This window comes from Euprymna scolopes, chromosome 32 (genome assembly GCF_053919585.1).
Source record: "Euprymna scolopes isolate OS-2025 chromosome 32, ASM5391958v1, whole genome shotgun sequence".
In the NCBI taxonomy this organism is placed as follows: domain Eukaryota; kingdom Metazoa; phylum Mollusca; class Cephalopoda; order Sepiida; family Sepiolidae; genus Euprymna; species Euprymna scolopes.
Window position 1 is genome coordinate 93,772,938 of NC_136513.1, and position 20,638 is coordinate 93,793,575.

A 20,638-nucleotide genomic window follows, 5' to 3' on the forward strand; every position below is an offset into this window, starting at 1 on the left:
TGTAATTATTAAAGGAAAGAAGCTTAGTCTTGACAGCATTGGATGTTACGATCCATTTATCCTTTTATGCCACCGTTCCACTACAGACTGGAGATCTTCCTTTAAAGTTTCAGCCATTTCCTTGCAGACGTATTCATTCTTTTTTCTCCTTGTGTCTGTTATAGAGCCTGGTGTCATCAGCAAATATACCCATCTCGGAGACAATTCTATCAGGAAGGTCATTTATGAATAATAAATGGCCAAGGATCGACCCCTGAGGCACACCCACATTTAAATCATATTTTGACGTACAACCATAGCGGACAATCTGGATTTTTCTCTTAAGAAATTATTTGTTTTTTCTCACTCTGTTGTCCTAAAGCTAAATGAAACTTCCACAAGCAAAATTTCTTTCTGTGGAACATAGTAACACAGGTCTGCTTCACACCTGACTACAATATGGTCATTTACAAATCCAAATTCTTGTTGAGCCATTCTTTTAAATAATCAAATTCTGTTTATTTACAACCATTGTTACTGATTGACATGGTGTTGTCTTACTGTCCACTCATTAAGCCTTATCCTCGAGTGGATTTGGGCCTTGATAAGCAGTGACTCATTCATATATAAACTATATAATCTTTTGCTCTAAATGAGTCCGCCATGTCCACATTTAGAGTCGGCTCAACCTAGTATGATTGTAACCGGGCAGAATTTTATTAATTATGATAATTATTCTACAAGAATTTGTTTAAATTGGATTTGAAAGCAACCATTTTGTAATCAACTGAGAAACAGGCCTGTGGTATCGTCTTCCACAGACAGGTTGTTCTTGGAAAGAAACTTTTTTCACAGAAATTCCATTTAGTTTAAGGTACACTGACGGAGAAAGGAAAAACCCGGACAGGATTGATAGCAAAACAACCTAAGCAGGAACAGTTTCCAAAAAATAAGAATTGAGTTTATGTTCTTTTTTGTTTCTTTTCTCTTTTGATTCTTAACCTTTATGACCTGAATTGTGATGTAGATGATTACAAAAATATTTATTAATTTTGAATGGCGCCATACTGAATGTAAGCAATAGACAGTTGCAATCTGGAAGTATCTGGCATATACCTAGATACTGAACTAATATGTACAAGGCCTGTTTGAATCCATTTTCACTTTATTTGTCATTATGTTAATTTATTTACGACTGAATGAATTAGTTCAACCAGGTCATAAAGGGTTAATAAGGAAAGACAAAAAATGAAATTTTGAAACGCGTCCCAAAATCAGAATTAACATAGACAAATGATTGTTCATTATCAAATCTTGTTAAAACTTTTTGACCAAGATGAGCATCAAGACAGTTGTTCACTTTTCCCGTAGTCCAAACCTTGCTTCCTGTGACTTTTGGTTATTCCCTAAGCTCAAGGAAAACCTTAGAGGCTGACGTTATGAGACAATTGAGGAGATGAAAGAGGCTGTGACGAGTGTCATTGGCACTCTAACACAAAATGGCCATCCAGAAGTTGTTGGAACTGTACAACAAGTGCATTGCAGCCGGAGGAGATTACTTCGAAGGGGACTAGAGTTTCATGTGTGTACTATCAACAAAAGTGCCCATACAAAAAATGTCTGGAGACTTATTGAAGACACCTCATAATTCTATGCTAATTATTATTAAAAATCATGAACCTATATTATCAGAACAATACATATTATTAAAGTGTATATATACTAGGAGGCTGTCTGGTATTTCCCAGTCGTAATATACACTTAAACATGATATTTTAATTTATGCAAATTGCATATTTATAATCATAGAGCCAATGTTCTATTGATTATTATATTGTACCCAATATATAGTAGTGATTTCAAAAGTTTAAAAAAAAATGATTCTAGTGTTATCAGCTAGAATAAAAATCAAAACATTTAGCGGTCCAGCCTTAGACATTACCGTTTGAACTATCGTCAGATGGGTAAGAAAAAATTAAAATTTAATCAATTTTAACATAAATGTATATTTGCGCATGTATACAATAGCACCTTAAGTCAATTTTATGCCTGCCAAGTTCCAGTTTTTTTTTTATTCCTTAGCAGTTATTCATACCAGCTAAAAACCAAATCCAATTTATTTTGCCTGTCTGAATACCCTATAAATTAAGTTTCAAGTTTATAGACCAAAAATTGACAAATGAGTTTGGCAGAGATTGTTTCACACACACACACAGACAAGTTCACTTCTATATACATATACTAGAACTTTTTATCCTAAATGCTACACAATTATGCACAATGTAGGAAATATACATAAATAGAAGTAGGTGTAATAGTTAAGTAAAATCAATCATCCAATCAGAAACCATAAAAAAATGTATAATTAATCAAAGTTTGTTTTTCAAAGGAATATGCAAATTAGTTAACCTTTATAAAGTCGCTTGCATATCCATGATTGAGTATATTAAGAAGTACATTTTAACAATTTTTAACGAGATATCAATGTGAGTGTGATTTAAAAAAAAAAAAAAATTAAAAAATAAATAACTTTAAATTTTAATTACTTTTTACCATATTATCCCATTCCTTCATTTTTATTTTATATTTAAATGTTAAGCCAGTTTTTTTATATATGCATTTTGTATAATTCTGGCCCTTCTCCTCTTCTGATGAGAAGCAGTTAGCTTTGAAATGCCATGGCCTAAAGAGTTTTTTTTTTTTTTAAATTTCCCCCTTAACTTTTTCTTATTGTTCTGCTGATATAATAAAGTCATATCTTTTATTCCTCCTCTTTCATTTATTATATATAATATATATATATATATATATATATATATATATATATGTATAAATAAATTTGCAAAATCAAGACAACCAAATATAAAATAACATCATATGGTGTATTTCCTTATGCATTACAATTGTTTCGTAATCATTTGGACAAATGTATCATTTAAAAATATTCCAAAATAGCTACTCTTCAGACAGCAAAATACATTTATTTTACATATATGAATACATTCATAATCTCTATTTTAAGGGATTAAGCAGTTAGACTCCCCTATATGCCAATTTTTATATTTTATTTTTGTTTTTTTATTTTTCCGATTGTCTTTGAATTGATTATTTAACCCACTTTCATTAAGTAATAATAAAAAAATGTTTTGGTAGGTGAGTATGAGAATCGAACCCGTACCCTTGAGTTTGAAATTAACGTGTGAAAAAAAAAAAACCGTGCGATGTTACCATTGGGCCACCGCGACATACAGCGTAGACGTGTTTGAATTTATTTATCTAACTATAACTATAAAAACAAGCGTGCGTAATAAAAGTTAACTTTGCTGCTTCCATTTGACCTAATTAAGAAGGTCAAATAGAAGTCAAGCAGCGTCAGTGTCTGAGTTTGTTTATCGAAATTTGACTGCCTGATATACAAGATTGATCAAAGCTGATTGCTTCTGGACGTTTTTCCCGGCGTAATGCCGCGAACACGTCCGTTTGAGTTTAGTTTCACTTTATTTATACTAAAAAGCCCAATCAACACGCGAGAAGCCAAAATAGCAATAATTTTGTAAAAATCGACGTAAATAAATCTATACGCTATGCGGTTTCCCAATTCCTAGATATTATTATATAGGACCTATATACACAGTTTTAAGCGATAGTAACGACCCCGGGAGCGTGTGCGAGAAAAGCCTTTTAAAGACATACACGAAATGGTCACACACATTTTGCCTTTTATATATATAGACTAGCAGGGCTACCCGGCGTTGCTCGGGACCGTATAAACAATGAAAAAACAAAAGCAGATATTGAACATATGTTTTATTCTTAGGGGAGAGGAATCTTTCATCTCAAGTTTTAGCGTTACAAACAAACATTTGTCTTTTATATATATAGATAATGACAGGTTTTTTGGGGGCCCCCCTCGAAGATAACTGATCAGTTGACCAACTTCTAGTGGTCCGTTTGACGTGAAATTTCGATATTTGTCATCCGGGTGATGGGGCTTCGATATGATACCAAATTTGTCAAGTTTGGTTCCGTCTTTCAAAAGTTTTAGCGTTACAAACAAACATACATACATACACACAGACGTTTGGCTTTTTTTATATATATAGATAATAACTTTATGTCGTAAGGGAGATAACTCTTTTCCTAAAATTTATCTATTTATCATTTATCAAAATTACATGTCTTCTTACTTTAATATTTTGACTTTAGTATTTATTAATCGCTTTTGCTTAATTTTAAACTGATAGTTCTAACCTTATCGTCCTTGTATCAATTTAGGTTTAGTTTCTCCATTAGTTTACTTCAACTTTATATTCTGATTTCATCTATTTTAGTCCATCATAATCTGTTCATCTCCATATCTCACAGTTAATGTTCGATTTGTTTTATTTTCTCTTGTGTTATTGAAATTACTCGGGTGTTAGTTTATTACCAATAATGATTATTAAATTTAAATATATTTCTATTTCCCTTATTTAGGTTATAATAATAACATGTATAATGAAATAAGAATTACAATTAAGTTTACCAAAATAATCCAAAATAGCAAACTTAAAATATGTTATAAATATTAAAGACTCAATATTTATAAAGTAATCCTAACCAGATGTAAAAGCTCAATGAAACCAAATAGGAAATAGAGTTTATAATAGGAACAAAGAATTAATAAATCATGTTGAAAACACTTTAAGAAGAGTTAAAAACATATTTAATTTTCAAAAAGGAGACACAAATTAAGTTATGTCTTTTTTGAAAGTAAATGTTTTTAACTTTTCTGAAAGTGTTTTTACATATTTTATTAACTCTTTGTTCTTATATATATATACACACACACGACATACTAACCTCTGCTACATTTTTTCTTGCAGGTTCTTCAAGTGTGATGGTCCCTCTTAATAGTTCTCATTCTGGAATAAGATCATGTTCCCTTCGTGGTGACATCACTAACATAAACACACTGATTCGATCGCAGGGCAGTAGCATAAAGAGTTTAAAAAGAGACTTGTTTGAAATGAAGAGTAAATTCACTTTGCAGCGTAAAAAAATGCGACAAGTCTCACATAAATTAATGGTGCAGAGAACGCGAAGCAGAAGCCAAACCAAGTGCATTTCCGATTTGAACACTCGCCTTCTTGAAGAAGAACGCAAAGTTGCCGAACTCAGCAGCAAATTGCTGAGTCAAGGGAAAACGATGACGGAGTTAAACGGCCGCGTCGATGACCAGGGTCGAAAAATGGCCGAGTTAAATCAAAAAATTCATATGTATGAAAACAAATTTAACAAAATTGCGAGTTGCGAGGATTTCAAATGCGCTGAGACGGAAGACGATCCAGACGACGGCGAAGCGGATGTCGAACCTTTGCCTGATCCTTCGTTAGAAATAAGTCCAGAGAGAAAATCTATTTCTGCCGCCAAAAGAACTTTTAAGCGGAAATTAGGCGTAACTACTAATCAAATTGAAACGCCCCCGTTCAAACTGAATAAACAATGATTTGAGGTGGAACTTTTTTTTCTAAGTTTTCTAAGAAAACTGTTTATGATTTTATTGGTGAGAAATTTTTTTAAATGTTTTTTTTATTATTTAAGTGGTACAAATGGAAACGCCAAAGTTTTAATTGACAAAAACCATCAAGTGCTTTTTTTTTTTTTCATTTTTATTGTGTTTACCAGTTGCCTGGGGGGAGGGGTCAGTTCCTATTAACTTATAGGGAAACCCTCGGCACTATTTGCAAGAACCTCTGGTTCTTGTATTACTTGTTTTGATCGGACCATTCTTCTCATCTTGCATGTTATTTGTTCAATCTTTCTGTGGTTGTAGCCTCCGACCTTCGTCAGGCGTGCTGGTCACCATCTTGGAAAAGAAATGAGAAAAATTACTGATGAGAACAATTATCCGATCAAAGTAATACAATCAGCCCTCATCTCAAAAATTCAGATCTGGTTTTCGTCCAGAATTCCCACATATTAAAAAAACAAATTTTTAAATCTCTATGATGTAGATACGTCTGTAATGTCGTATTCCAAAAATCGCATAAATTGATCACATAGTTTTATTTTTAACTAAGATAATCAAATTTTATGAGTAGATAAAAAGGGACTGCCTCACATTGCCGTCTTGAAGAAACAAGGACAGATAATTCCACAATAATATAGTATTCCCTAATGGTCAGTAATCTTCTAGTAGCCAAGCTCAACATTGGCATTCAGATTTGCAAGATCAGCCTTGTAATGCCTACAATTTCCCATTAATCACTTAGAATCATTTAAAAATAATTTTCTTCATAAAATTTAAATTACTTGATCGGTTAACGTGATGTTTGGAATATGATTTTTGCATTTTGTCACAGGTGTGTGTATTATAAAGATCTTTCTATATTTTTGTTTTTTAATGTAGGGAAAATTCTGGACAACCATCGAACATCTTTTTGTTTTCTATACATGTTGTGTGTAATACAATTGCATTTCTCACATTAAGAGCAGAGACATATATATATATATTATAATAACAGAATAGCTACATTTAAACTTCTAAATATTTTTTCTTGCTAAATTCTTTTAGCATTTCAAAATTTTGAAGTATTTTTTACAGATCTGTTTCGTTACATAGAAACAATCAAATTATGCCAATATTGAATCTTTTCGTGCATATACTCTTCAGAAAAAAATAGAAATTTTCTGCTTAGAAAGAATTTTTCATGACAAACTAATGTTGGAAAAAAAAATGGCGTGTGTGTGAGTTCCTTCTCTATGGACTCAGAAATGGCTGGGCTGATATTTTTTTTAAATTTCACACAAACGTACTTGATGTGTCTGGGAGTGTTCTTACGTAGGTTTTGTGTTGGATAAGTATAGATAAAAAAAAAAAATTTGATTAACACTTTTCTACAACCTAACACCACAAGTGCATTTGAGAAATTTTATCACCACACAAGCAGAAAGGCCCAGTCTACAAAATCAGTTGTAGACGCTTTTATAAGAGAGGAGTGTATTCGAAATGAATGGTTCTTTTTAGAGCACAATTGAACATGATACTTGACTTTTGCATTTTAAACTTCAGGTGAAGCCATTATTTATTGATAATTTTGTAAAATCATCAATAAATCCTCTACAGTGCAATGTAGATGACAATGTATTATATACTAAGTCACTGCCTGCGGGGAGATATGTGAAGCTTCCTCCCGGTACACTGTGGGGGGAGGGGTCTAACTAGGGCAAGCAACTAATCGATTTGATTAAAAAATGGGTGATTTCACTAATTTCAATTGCAATAAGAAGTGTGAGAGAATGGAATATTTGTTGATCCGCATTAAGTCCTACACAACATTAGATCTCTCTGCTAGTATGTGTATATATATATATATATATATATATATATATATTTAAATAAGGGAGTAGTCACCAACAATGTGTATTTTTTAACATTATTTTATTATTCCGTGTCTTGGTTTTTCATTGAGAATTATGTTTGGATCATTGTAATAATGTTTTTAAGTCATTGAAATCGTTTACACGCGTTTCAGACGGTCTGTGATGTGTCCTCGTCAGAAATTATTTTCAAATGTGTAAAAATGGTGATTTTCGTAGTTAGTTTGAAGTTTTTCCAAGGGGTGGAGGCTTGTAAGTGTTTATTATACATTGGTATGCTGAATTTTTATTGCTTTTTTTATTTGGTTTGTCCAGGGAGCCGTTGACCTCGCTATAGTCAGTCGCTATCTCTTTCTGCTAATGTATACTCTTCTGTTGGGACAATTAATTGGAATCTGAAAAATAGGAACTTTTTGTGGTATTAAAATAGGAAAAATTTGTGTCTATTTTCCTATGCCAAAATCGATTGCTAATCTTTTTTTTTTTTTTTTTTTTTATCTGTTTTTGTTTAAAACGAAATCTTTCACTGCTGGTATTAATACGTAATAATAAATATTTATTGATTTTAAACTACCAGAGAAAACGAAGAGATACAACCCCCCCCCCCCCAGCATATTTTTATGTTTGAGATAATATCTACATATTTCAAAAAATACTTGGCCTTCGGGACAAGATCAAAGTGTAGTATTTGTTCTTCAGATGCTGCACTTCAATTTCTTGTTCTCTGTCAGTGGAGGAGAAATCCTTCACGACTGAGACAATTTTTATTTTTGTTCCTTTTCTCCACGTTAAAAACCGACCCTGGTGTCTAACTCTGTCCTCGTGGGGAGGCATTGTAAATAGGAACACTATAGTTAAATATTTAGAGATTTATAAAGAATCCGAATTCAGTAACATTGTGCAGGATCAGGAAAACTATTTGAATCGTCCCATCATTTCTAAATAATAGAAGAATATTCATTACAGGACGAGTAAAATTGGTTCTCCAAACAATTTTGCATTAATTTCACGTTCACGAAGATTAAGATCAAAATATTAAGGCATGTGACGATTTATGTCTAGAATCCTTATTCAAATTTTGACTACTTATGTCTAGAATCCTTATTCAAATTTTGATGAAAATCCATTGCATTAATCTTTAGAAAAAATCTAAAATTTCAAGGCTTAAGCTTAAGGGGTTTTAAGAAGTAATTTATGAAATCATAATTGGTGTTTTGATGATTATGGATCCAATTTCATACGAGTCTGAAATATTTTGTATTTTTAAATATGATGACTGTGCCTATAAGACCCTTTTAAGATAGTCAAAAGAAACTGAAATTTGGAGAATATTTATGAATTCATGTCTAATACTTATTTCTAAAATTTCCCAAAAATTTGATTTTTATAAAGGCTCTCGCCCTTTTGCATAAAACTAAATTAAACTATAGCACATTACGTACTATTAATGTACCTAGCAACCATGTTCCAAAATTGATGACGATCAGTTAATTAGTTTAGGAGTGAATCCTATACATAGAAATAGATAAACAGCTGAAGTCTTGCTTTGTTGAGATGTCTTTTGTTGTTGCTCAATGGATCGTGACATCTCTGTTTCTATCTTTCCTGATAGCATCAGTTGTGAAAGTTATTAAAAATGACAGCCTAAAATCATTTGTGGTTTAATAATATATATACATTTTTTTAAACATTATTTTTCTTCTACAATATACAGTGTTGGGACGATTAATCATCTATTTTCTTTTTTTTTTTTTCCTGATTAAAATTCAATTTTCTATTGATGCTGCTGGTAATGATAAATATTTATTGATTTTAAACCAAAATCTATCGATCATCCTTCCTCGGGTGTATTTTTACCTTTGCAAAAATATATTCACATATTACATACGGTAATCTGAAAATGCAAAAAAAAAAAAAAAAAAAAAAAAAAAAAAAAAAAAAAAAAACACAGCAACTATATAACTTTAGAGGTTTTTCAAAGAATCGGAATAAAGAATTTAGAACAGAATCGGTAATCGAATTGCAACTGCGGGAGGGGGGGTATTAGAATCTTCTCATCATTAGTGCATAGATATCTCCAACCTATTCCTGTTGAACCAGCCATTCAAAACACGCCTGTGCTTTTTCTCTTTTTCTTTGCCCTGAAAAAAAAGAAAAGGATTTGATCAGCTTATCTATTGTATGTCGCTATCAACTTTCTGTCTGATGCAATATTCTGACACGCAGCTTTAACCTTAAGCATTTCCCTTCTAAACGAATTTTCCCCTACTCTAACCTCAGATGGAAAATACCACTTTAATCATTATTTTCACCCACCCACATATAATCTTGCTACATATGTTGTTGGCATTCGTGCAATATAGTTAACAGCTCAAAAATCTAAAAGAAACAAATTATACAACACAACTTTTATAAAATGCCAGAAAAATTAATTTTCCACCAACCTGTATAGTCTTAAAGATCTGAAACTGTTTTAAAGTTTGTTTTTGTTTCAATATCAGATGTTGTTTATATCTGTCTTTTAGAGACAGTAAAAATCCAACATGGCCGAAATAAACAAATTTGAAAAGAACAAGTTTAGGTTTATACCGGTTTCTTTAACTTCCACTTCGCCTTTGCATGTTGTAAACAAATGAATAATAAACATCAGTTGTTTAGGGGGTCATAAAGGCGATTGTTTTCCTTTTTTTTTTTTTTTTCTTTTTCTTCCTTTTTTTTTTTTTTTTTCTTTTTCTTCCTTTTTTTTTTTTTTCTTTTTCTTCCTTTTTTTTTAATAGATTTTTTTATAAAGATTTACTTTAAGAATTTTTAGTATCATAAATTTTTGTTTTCAAATTCCTTCATTCTCTCTCGAAATATAAATTATTGTAACTAGCGGGACATTGAATCTTTTTATCATCAAATTAAAAAGTTGACCTTAAAATGAAATATAAATTCAATTCTAAATTGTTGAAAGCTGAATCTTGATGAATAATCTTATTAGTATAATTTTATTGGAATTCAACTGTTGAATTTTAACCTGTTATTTTTTTAATGTTAAATTAAAAGTTTTCATTGTGAATTCAACTTATTCCAATTTCTAATCTATCGTTTTTGATTTTAAATAATGTTGTCGTTTGAAAGTAATATTTTAATTTGAATTTCAACCTTTTAAATTTGAGAATAAAAAGGGTTAGTGTCAAGCGAAACTCACAGAAACTGGTATAAACTTGAATGCTGTTCCTTTCATGTTTGCTCATTTTTGGGGTCTTTGAAACCTAATTGATCCAAAAACGGGAAGGGGGAAAAAAATGAACAAATTTTTAAAGAAAACAAAGAGAAAAAAAAAAAAATGGGTGCTTATTCAGATTGGCACTTATAACGATAAACAAAAAAAATGTTGTACCTACTTGTCAAGGAATGAAGATTTCATATTCCAAAAATCACAAAAATTGATAAAATATTTTTATTTTTTTTTAATATTTATGAAAAACAAATTTGCCGATTTTTTTACCGATAAGTCACAGATGAGGTCATGTTTTCTGGAGAACATAATAAGGGAAGGTAATTAGTGATTATTTTGACTGTTTCCATGTGCAATTGGGTTGTCTGCCCTTGTCCCCTAATTCGTTAATTGTAATATGGACACTTTTTCACCCTTATTAAAACAGTAAAATTTATTTTTCTTGAATAAAAAAAAAACTACTTGATCAAATTTTTCATCTTCGTCGCTGGACTAGTGCATACATTATACAGACATCTCTGTAATTTTAAAAATTTTAATCGACGTCATAAGTGTCACTCTGAATAGGCACCAAAAAATGTCTCATTATGGGAATAGATTTACATTTTCCACTCCGTTATTCATTGGCCAGATTTTTGTGTAACGGAATGGAAATATATTTACAAATAAATACACGTTGCTTCTTATTATACGCTAGAGGATGACTGACTCATTTGTTATGAAAATGCATCAAGATTTTCATCCAGAGATGAAGCTGGTTTAAAAAGTAAGATTTTTACTCATGGTGGAGTGATTGTTGAAACTCCCAACAAAAGGCAATTTGGTAATATCATTTTGTACAAATAAGATTCTCTTTTTTTTTTTTTTTTTTTTAACCTTTTTTACTTTTCTTTTTTGTTTGTTTTTCAAAATCCATATTTTAATATTTACGAATGAATTAAAATTTCATAAAAGTATATTTATAACTTTGTATATGAACTATTGTATGCGTCTTAACAAATGCTTAAAATGGAATTATTTCTTTAAATTCAAAGAAATTATTTTTTATATGTAAATATTTCACAGTATTATTGCTATTTAAATGAATACAAGAAGGAACCACTTATGTGAAAATTAGCTTCCAGTTTTTTTTGTTTTTTTTTTCTTTAACTTTCAAACTTTTTTAAACCTGTACCCTAATCCCCCACCCCGAAAAATGAAGAACCACTTATGTGAAAATTAGCTTCCATTTTTTTTTTTTTTTTCTTCTTCTTCAATTTTCAAACATTTTTAAATCTATGCCCTAATCCCTCTCAAAAAAAAAAAAGAAAAAGAACCACTTATGTGAAAATTAGCTTCCGAGTTTTTATTTTTCAACTTTTGAACATTTTTAAACCTCCCCCCCCCCCCCTAGGAAGGAACCACTTTTGTGAAAATTAGCTCCAGGGTTTTTTTGTTTTTTTTTCCTCAACTTTCAAACATTTTTAAACCTTGTCTCCTCCCCTGTCTCTCTCTCTCTCTCTCTCTCTCTCTCTCTCTCTCTCTCTCTCTCCAATAGAAGGAACCATTTTTGTGAAAATTATATCTTCCAGGTTTTCTTTTCTTCGACTTTCAAACATTTTTAAACCTGTACCCACTCCTCAAAAGAAATAATGGTTTAATGTTTTTAGCACAAGATCATCCCTATAATGCAACTGGTGTTTTTTTTTTTTTATATTATTATTGGAGGTGAGATGAATTTTCTAAGATAAAGCAGTTAAAAACACAAAAGAAATTCCCCTATGAAATTAATTTGATAGTTTTGTACGTGTTTCCCATACAAAATAATAAAAATCACATTGAATTACTTGATGAATTTGCTGAACAAATTTCTAAGTGTTTGAATTTGTGTCTAGCTAAAAGTCAAAAACCTGATATTTTTTTTTTTTTTTTTTTTATTCAGTCTCTTTGGAGTTAACAGAGATAAAAGTATGGGAGGGAGGGAAGTTTTATCCTTGAAGAATCTTGAGTTTAGTAAAATGTGCGATTAGAAATTTTCTAGTGTAATAGCCGGGGAGGGGAGTATATGTACAGAGAGATGCTTTCAAAGGATATTGCACACACTTTTCTATTTTGCTGTCCAAGCCCCTCCCGGACAACACCAGTAACCATACTAGTTAGTTAAAGATAAGTTATTTTTTACTTTTTGGTGCTTCTTAATAAATTTGTAAATATTTTCCATTCATCTTGTATATAATATTAAACATGTTTCAATTTTATCTATTTTTGTTTTTACCAATAAGTCACCACTTACCAAGGCCAAAAGCCACTCGACGACAAGGGTTAATGAGATTGTCTTTTGGATAATCTGGACTACTGTTCTCATTATATATAATTTTAGTTTTATGAAATCTTTTGAGATGAGGCTTCATAATTTGTGTATTGACCCTTTTGCGAACTGTTATCCTTATTTTTGTTGTTGTTTCACCATGTTTTGGCCAACCATTCCTCTGGCCATCTTTAGGTGGTTAACCGCAACGGAATAGTGATGCTGAGTCTTGTAACTGTATCCTCAGTAATTACTGCCTTCCAAAACATGGTGAGACAACAACAACTATGGAAGGCAGTAATTATTGGGGATACAGTTATGAGACTCAGCATTTCTATCCTGTCGCGGTGAATCACCTGAAGAGGGTTAGAGGAATAGTTGGCTGAAACGATGTGAAGCAACGACTACTATGAGGAGAGGACGACAGTCAACAAAAGCGTCGATATACATACAGTTCTCATCTTGGAATTTTTTGCTCACAATGTTTTGGCCAATGTAAACTCCATCATTCTCTAATTGCGAGTTTCTCTGATGTATCGTTATTTTCATGGAAAGTGTTCGACTGAGCTTCAGTCTATGGTCCCCCCTCGCCAAACTCTCACAAGAAACACTCGTCTAGCTGAAAACACTATCAATAATTCCCCCCACTCTTTATCTGTGCCTAAACCTAAACGTAGATTCCATGAACAAAGCTTCTTTCTTAGAACTGCACGCCTGTGGAATTGTCTTCCGTTTTCCTGCTTTCCGGTTGACTACAATATGGTTGTGTTCAAGTCTAACGTAAATAAATTCTTGATGAGCCGTTCCATATAAGTTATCAAATTTACCGAATTTTCATTACTAATGATTACTATATTGTCCAATTTCTACTGTACACTCTTTAACTCTTATCCTTGAGTGGCCTCTTGGCCTTGATAATGTGGCGATGCCTGTGTAAAAAAAAAAAGAAATTGTGGATTGTCAAACTCAGGTAAAACTGTATGGAATTTCAAATGGAACCCTTTATTTAATCCTTGGGAGTAGCTTCCACATCAGCCATGACCCGGTAGAAGTGTTAACTAATTCACAAACGTGTTATTATTTAAGACGTCTGCTTGGTCATGGCTAACAGAATGAGAGCAAGCTATCCCCATGGTTTAAATAAAGGCTTCTGAAGAAGGTTGTAAGTTACATCGGCTGAAACATTTGTAAGAATAATGTCCAGAATGAGAACAGTAGTCCACCTGATACAAATTGTTAATCCTCATCTCAAAAAATTTGTAAACAAAATTCTCAACTAGATTAATATGGTAATGGTTTTTAAAGTTTATTTGGTTGATTTTAAAGCATACTAAAATTCTTTTTCATTAATGAGTCACAACTTATCAAAGCCACTTGAGGATAATGGCTGGTGAGATTGCTAATTGGTGATAAACAACACTTCGAGAGGATAACTGTGAATTAGATTTGACTTTCTTTAAAATTATCCCCTCATGTTTGACGAAGGGTGATTTCCCGAAATATTACAGTATGGATACTCCATCTGACCATGCTGACGAAAATAAGAACACAATCACAATATAATGTAAAATATAAAAAAATAATCACACACGAATAATGTATTAATAAAGGTGAATCTGCATAGCTTATTCCACCATTATATCTAAATTTGTTTCAGTTTGTCTGTCCGTTACACCTATGCATTGTATTGCCTTCTATGAATTTAAATTTCATTTATATCCCTGCTTTATTTTTTTCTATTAGCAGTGTTCATAATAATGTCAGTATTTATAATTTTCACAAAATAAAAGTGTGCTTCTATAAGAGTGCACTATATCGACCTGAATGTGCCCAGTGTGCAAACGGATTGTAAATGGCTAAGCCATTGCTGAACAGTCAATTAGTATCTGCATTTTTTTAATTTGTTTTTTTTTTTTTTTTTACACAGGAATCACCACTTATCAAAGCTCGGAGGCCACTCGAGGATAAGGGTTAATAGGTATACAGTCGGTGTGATTATAGCATAGTAAACATAAGTAGTGGGAATTTAATAAATTGGATTACTTACAGGCACAGTTCATCAAGAACTTGTTTACATTGGACTTGAAGACAATCAGATTCTAGTCAACTGGAAAGCAGGCAATCGGAAGAGTTCCACAGGCGTGCAGTTCTAAGAAAGAAGCTTTTTTTCATGGAATCTACATTTAGGTTTAGGCACAGATAAAAAGAGTGGGAAGAAATTATTGATAGTGGTTTTGGCTAGATGAGTGTTTTTCGTGAAAGTTTGGCAAGGGGGGGGAGCATAGATTGAAGCTCGGCTGAGCATTTGCCATGAAAATAATGATAAGAAACAGGCTCGCAACATCTCTTCTGTGGGAAAGAGGTTGCAGGAAAGAGAAAACGACATCCCCCACTAGGTTACAAAGTCTATTTTGAACTCTGTCAATGCAGGATAAGCTGCTTCTAGCAGCTCCTGCCCAGATGTGGCAACAGTACTCCTGACTTAAGTTTAGGCAATTATCCCTGCACCCTTCCTTTCTTAAGATTGTGTTCCATAATTTTATTCAAGTAAATAATTTAACAAGTAAATCAATTTCTATTTTGTAGCTTTTTTTATATATTGCCTTTTTTTATTCAATTACTTTTATTTAAAAAAAAAAAATTCAATTTTATTTAAATTAAAAAATTTTTTATGAGGAAGTGGGGATCTAAACTCTTCCTACGCATAACTTAACCTGGTTTTACACTAAATATCAAAAATAAAGGAAAACTCTGTATGATGTGCATACCCATGACAAAACAAAATATCATATTCCAAAAATCATGTAAATTGATCAAATAATTTTATTTTGAAATTAAAAAAAAAAAAAATCAAATTTTATGAGTAACAGAAGAGCGGCTGTCTTGTCTGCTATTTTGCAAACAGTCTATTAAAAATACAAAGGAAGATAACTCAATAATTCAAACTTGTGAGATTTATCTTGTAATGCCTATGAATTCCAATTAATTGCTTAAAATGCTTAAAAGATTATTTTTTATAGAACCATATTTTTTTCGGCCAACTTTCAAATTGCAAACTGTTGCAGCCATTTCTAGTTTGGTTCGTAAATTGCATTAACATACTTTAGTTTCGTCTGCCTGTTTTATTTATTTATTCTGCCAACTGTCAAATTGCAAACTGCTGCGGCCATTTCTGGTTTGGTTTGTGAACTACAATCGGAAACATTCAGGTTGATATGGGTTCCCTTCTGTAAAAGCACCTGTACCGAATACGAAATACTTAAACTGAAAATAAAAGAACAATTACTATAAACATTAATGTCAAAATATGATTAACCAGTAATAACTAGGGCTATGACAACAGCATATTCTTTTCCTTGTTTTGATTCTCAGGTATATATCCATTGATATCTTATGTGTTTATATGTAGAGTGATGTGGTTCTCGGTTGATTGTGTCTAACTGTGTCGGACATATACTCGAGAGTCAAAACAATGAAAAGAATATGCTGTTGTCATAGCCCTAGTAATAACCAATCTCTGTCTTCCTGAATCAAACTGAACAAATATTTGAACAACTTGAAACATAAAAATACTGGATTCAGTATTAAATAACCCGAAAAAGGGTTGATATGCCGTAAAACAAAACAACCAAAGTAAACACCGTCTTCCCTTGCTCACTGGTCAGAGGTCGAGAACAGACAATCCCAGGCGAATAAACCTCTCCTTGTCTTCAACCATTGTCTCTTGGTCTTTATTTTCGGAGTATAAACGAAATTGTTTGCAGGTGGCATGTCCTCAGCTGGACAGGATCCATATAAGGATTGTATGTCGGATCAAATATTCAGCAAACTGTTATGAATGTTCATGTATTTTAATTCTTTGTTATTAATGAAGCATTACAGCTCCCCTAAAGGAGAGGTACATGTAATAGTGGGATTAAATTTAAGTAAAATAGGATATGATCTCAAAATAAATGGAGACTATTACCAACAGGTGTAGTCTGAATAAATTAATGTTCGAGTCGTGAAGTCAACTATATGCTGCCAGGTAAGCTAATTTAATAGCAGTGAGATTATCAAGTTCCCTCTTGTAATTAGATTTTTACTTCAAAATCGGTGTTGCATTCAGTTTTTTTTTTGTTTTTTTTTTTTTTTGCATTCAGTGGTTCCATTCATTCTCTGGAGCCACTAAATGTAAAAAAAAAAAAAAAAATCACTAAAAATAAAAATTTCAAGGTAAAAAATAAGTCAATACGTGTTAAATGAGTAGCTTCTGACCCAGAAAATTGCAATTCTTCTCCCTTTGTCGGAAACATCGCTCATGAAATGTAAAAAATAAGACAAAATAAGGGAACCAAGTGTTGTGAGACAGACGAAAGCAAACAAAGTCCACTGAGTTCGATTTAAATTTTTTTTTTTTTTTTTTTTTCAACTTTGTCTCCACATCTTAAAAGACTAAAAAGAACAAAATGGCTGATAACGAATGATCAATTTAAATTTATAAAGATTTAAAAACATATTTTTTCCTTTCTTTATTTATTTCTTTATTTATTTATTTTTGTATAGATTTATTTACAAATAAAGGTTTAAAAACATATTTTTTCCTTTCCCAAGACCAAAATAATTTTTTTTTTTTTTATATAGATTTATTTACAAATTGTTTATTATACCAACCAACCTTCGCAAAAAAATATTTTTATTTAATTCATAGAAAAGATAAAACACAAAATAAGTCAACATTTTTTTATTTTGTTTCGAAGACAACAAGCATTCCTCTATTGAATTGCAGTTGAAAATCTTCATTTGAGATGACTTGAATTGTGAAAATAACAATGTCCGAAACTGATTCTCTCCCTTGATAAAAATCTTTTTCTTCATCTGTCGAGGATGCTACCATTTATTTACTTTTTATTTATTCTTTTTTTTATTTATTTTTTATTAAAAATTGAATTGATGAATTCTTCATTTTTTTTTCCATTTTTTTTTTCTTTACCTGTTTTTACCCTTCATTTCCCCTTTTTTATATTTAATTTCTTTTCAGCTACTGGAATTCTATAAATATATGATATGCCTTAAGTTTACATAAAAATTTGAAATTTTTGTTGTAATTTCCTCTTTTTCTTTTTTCTTATTCATAATTTATTTCATCTTTCTGTTTCTGTACTAACAATTCCGATTTAAATGGCCAAAACCAAACATTTGAACTTTTTTTTTTTTATTTAATCTTAATTTGTAGGTTAAGATCTAATATTTTTGCCAATTTTTACATTAAGTTAAATGATTTCTTTTATAAAAAAAAAAACAATGTCATGTTTGCTTGAAGCATTGTCTAGTGTGTATATAAAGGAAATTAAAATTTATACAAGGCAATATAATGTAAAGCTGTAATATATAGCCATAATATGCACATTTGAATGTCAAACCCATATTTGACGAAGAGTGATTTCCCGAAATATTACAATACAGATACTTCATCTGACCATACTGTTGCGATTAAAAACATGATACAAGTAAAATATTAAAAACACATATAATGTAAATCTCACCTGTCTGTTTAAATGTATGTATGTCTCACAAAAACTTTTGACAGAAGTAACGGATTTTCACAAGATGGGTATCATTTTGAAGCTCGGCCCTTCAGACGACAAATATCGAAAAATTGGCAGAAAACATTAATTCCTTCACCCTCAATTGGGCCCTTTTCTACAGGGAAGGGGTTGCTTTTTTCGCTGATATTTTTGAAAGTCATCCCCACTTTTCGATTGTCTAGCCTTAATTTAAACCTACTTCACTTCCGGCTTGTCGATAGGTGCAACAGCTAACGCATCACGTTTTTTTTTTTTTTTTTTTTTTCACTTTCTTCCTTTGTAGTATGGGTTTGAGCCTGCCTGCCTACTACCACTTTTTTTTTTTTTTTTTTTTCTTAACACACACCTACAAACACCTGGGCAATGCTGGGTATCCAGGCTAGTGTATTAATAAAAGGTGAATTTGCATTGTCTTAATTTGTTTCAGTTTGTGTTGATCTGTTTCACTTCTGCATTATATTGCTTTCTATAAATTTAAATTTCCCTTGTGTCCCCGGTTCATTTTCTATCGGCTGTGTTCATAATAACGTCAATAATTTTCACAGATTTAAAACATTCAAAATCTTTTGTTTTGGATTTGATTTTTATTTATAGGTTAAGAAGACCTAACATTTCCCCCAATTTTTACATTAAGTTAAACTATTTTTTTAACAACAACAAAAAAGGTAATGTCATTTCAATCAGAAAGTGCGGCCAGAAATGGTCAAAAACACAGACGCCTATATTTCTTAAAAGAAGTTTATCATGATTATTTTTTTTAGCTTACGTTTAAATTTTGATTGTGTTTAAAAGATCAAAGTTAATCTCTAAACGGAAAAAATGTATATTTACGTGTTAAAAAAAAAAAAAAAATGAGAAAATAAAAGTTTATTTGAATTTCAAGTTTGAAATTTGAATGAATCAACTTTAAAAAATATCTGAAAAAATAATTATCAGTTTTTTAAAACTATTTCAATGATAATTATTAAATTAAAATCTTAAGATACCGAATTAAAAGAAATACATGCATACCTTTTTTCTTTTTTTTAAACTATTTCAATGATAATTATTAAATTAAAATCTTAAGATACCGAATTAAAAGAAATACATGCATACCTTTTTTCTTTTTTCTTTTTTTTTAAACTATTTCAATGATAATTATTAAATTAAAATCTTAAGATACCGAATTAAAAGAAATACATGCATACCTTTTTTCTTTTTTTTACTAAAAAATGCATATAAAAAACAAACAAGAAGCAATTAATGTTCAAGAAGCATCAGCACTCAAATGTAAATACAAACTGACCAATCAAATTTCATAAAAATATGGATGAATATTAATTGTATTCGTTTACTTAATTTTATTGCAATAAAAAAGGAAATACTCATTTAATTAAAATATTTTTGAAAATACACAAGAATTTATTTATTTTTCTTTTTATTATCCAATAAAATTATTGGTGACAACTATTTACCAATGTTTTTTTTCTTCTTTAGAATTTGAAATAAAATATAAATAAAAGGTTGTTCAAAACTTTGTATTTTTCCAATACAAACTGCATCCATTTTAGCAATTACATTATTCGATTTATTCTTAAATTTTATTATTCATTAAAAATTCTCTTCCCTACAACCTCTTTCCCACAGAATAGACGTTGCAGGCCTGTCTTTTCTCTATCACTATTTTCATGACAAGTGCTCCACTGAACTCCAATTTGTAATCCTCTCTTGCCAAATTTTCACAAGCACTCGACTAGTTATAATCACTATATATCATTTCCCCCAAACTCAGATTCCATGAACAAAGCTTCTTTCCCAGAACTGCTCGCCTGTGGAACACTGTTCCACTGGTCTGCTTACCGGTTGAATACAACATAGTAGCCTTCAAATTCAATGTAAACAAATTCTTGTTGAGCTGTCCCCATAAATAATCAAATTCTACCCAATCTACGCCTTTAACGATTACTACCCTACCACCTTACATTCATTAACCCTTATCCTCGTGTAGCCTTTGGGCCTTGATAAGTGGTGACTCCTAAGTAAGAAAAAAAATTAAGATAAAACAATTGTTTATTAATGATTAAGTAATTCAAATTTGAAAAAAAAAAATTATTTTTTAATGAAATTTATAAACTTATATATATATATTATATATATATTTTTTTTGCCGTTCTGCCTATTCATACTTTTCCAAATTAGTCGTTAGTAGAAATTTTCCCATTTTAAAATGTTTTTTGTCTT

The 20,638-nt window shown here is 30.9% G+C and overlaps 1 protein-coding gene across 1 annotated transcript in view; it reads left to right on the plus strand.

Annotated features, from left to right (window-relative positions):
- LOC145256503 (uncharacterized) overlaps window positions 1-19,869 on the plus strand; it is a 50,371-nt gene extending 30,502 nt beyond the window's left edge. The window contains exon 4 of the mRNA XM_080115467.1: window positions 4,845-19,869. Coding sequence (XP_079971593.1) covers window positions 4,845-5,467 — 623 coding nt within the window. The 3' untranslated portion in view covers window positions 5,468-19,869. The remainder of the gene's footprint in view (window positions 1-4,844) is intronic.
- Window positions 19,870-20,638: the final 769 nt, after the last annotated feature.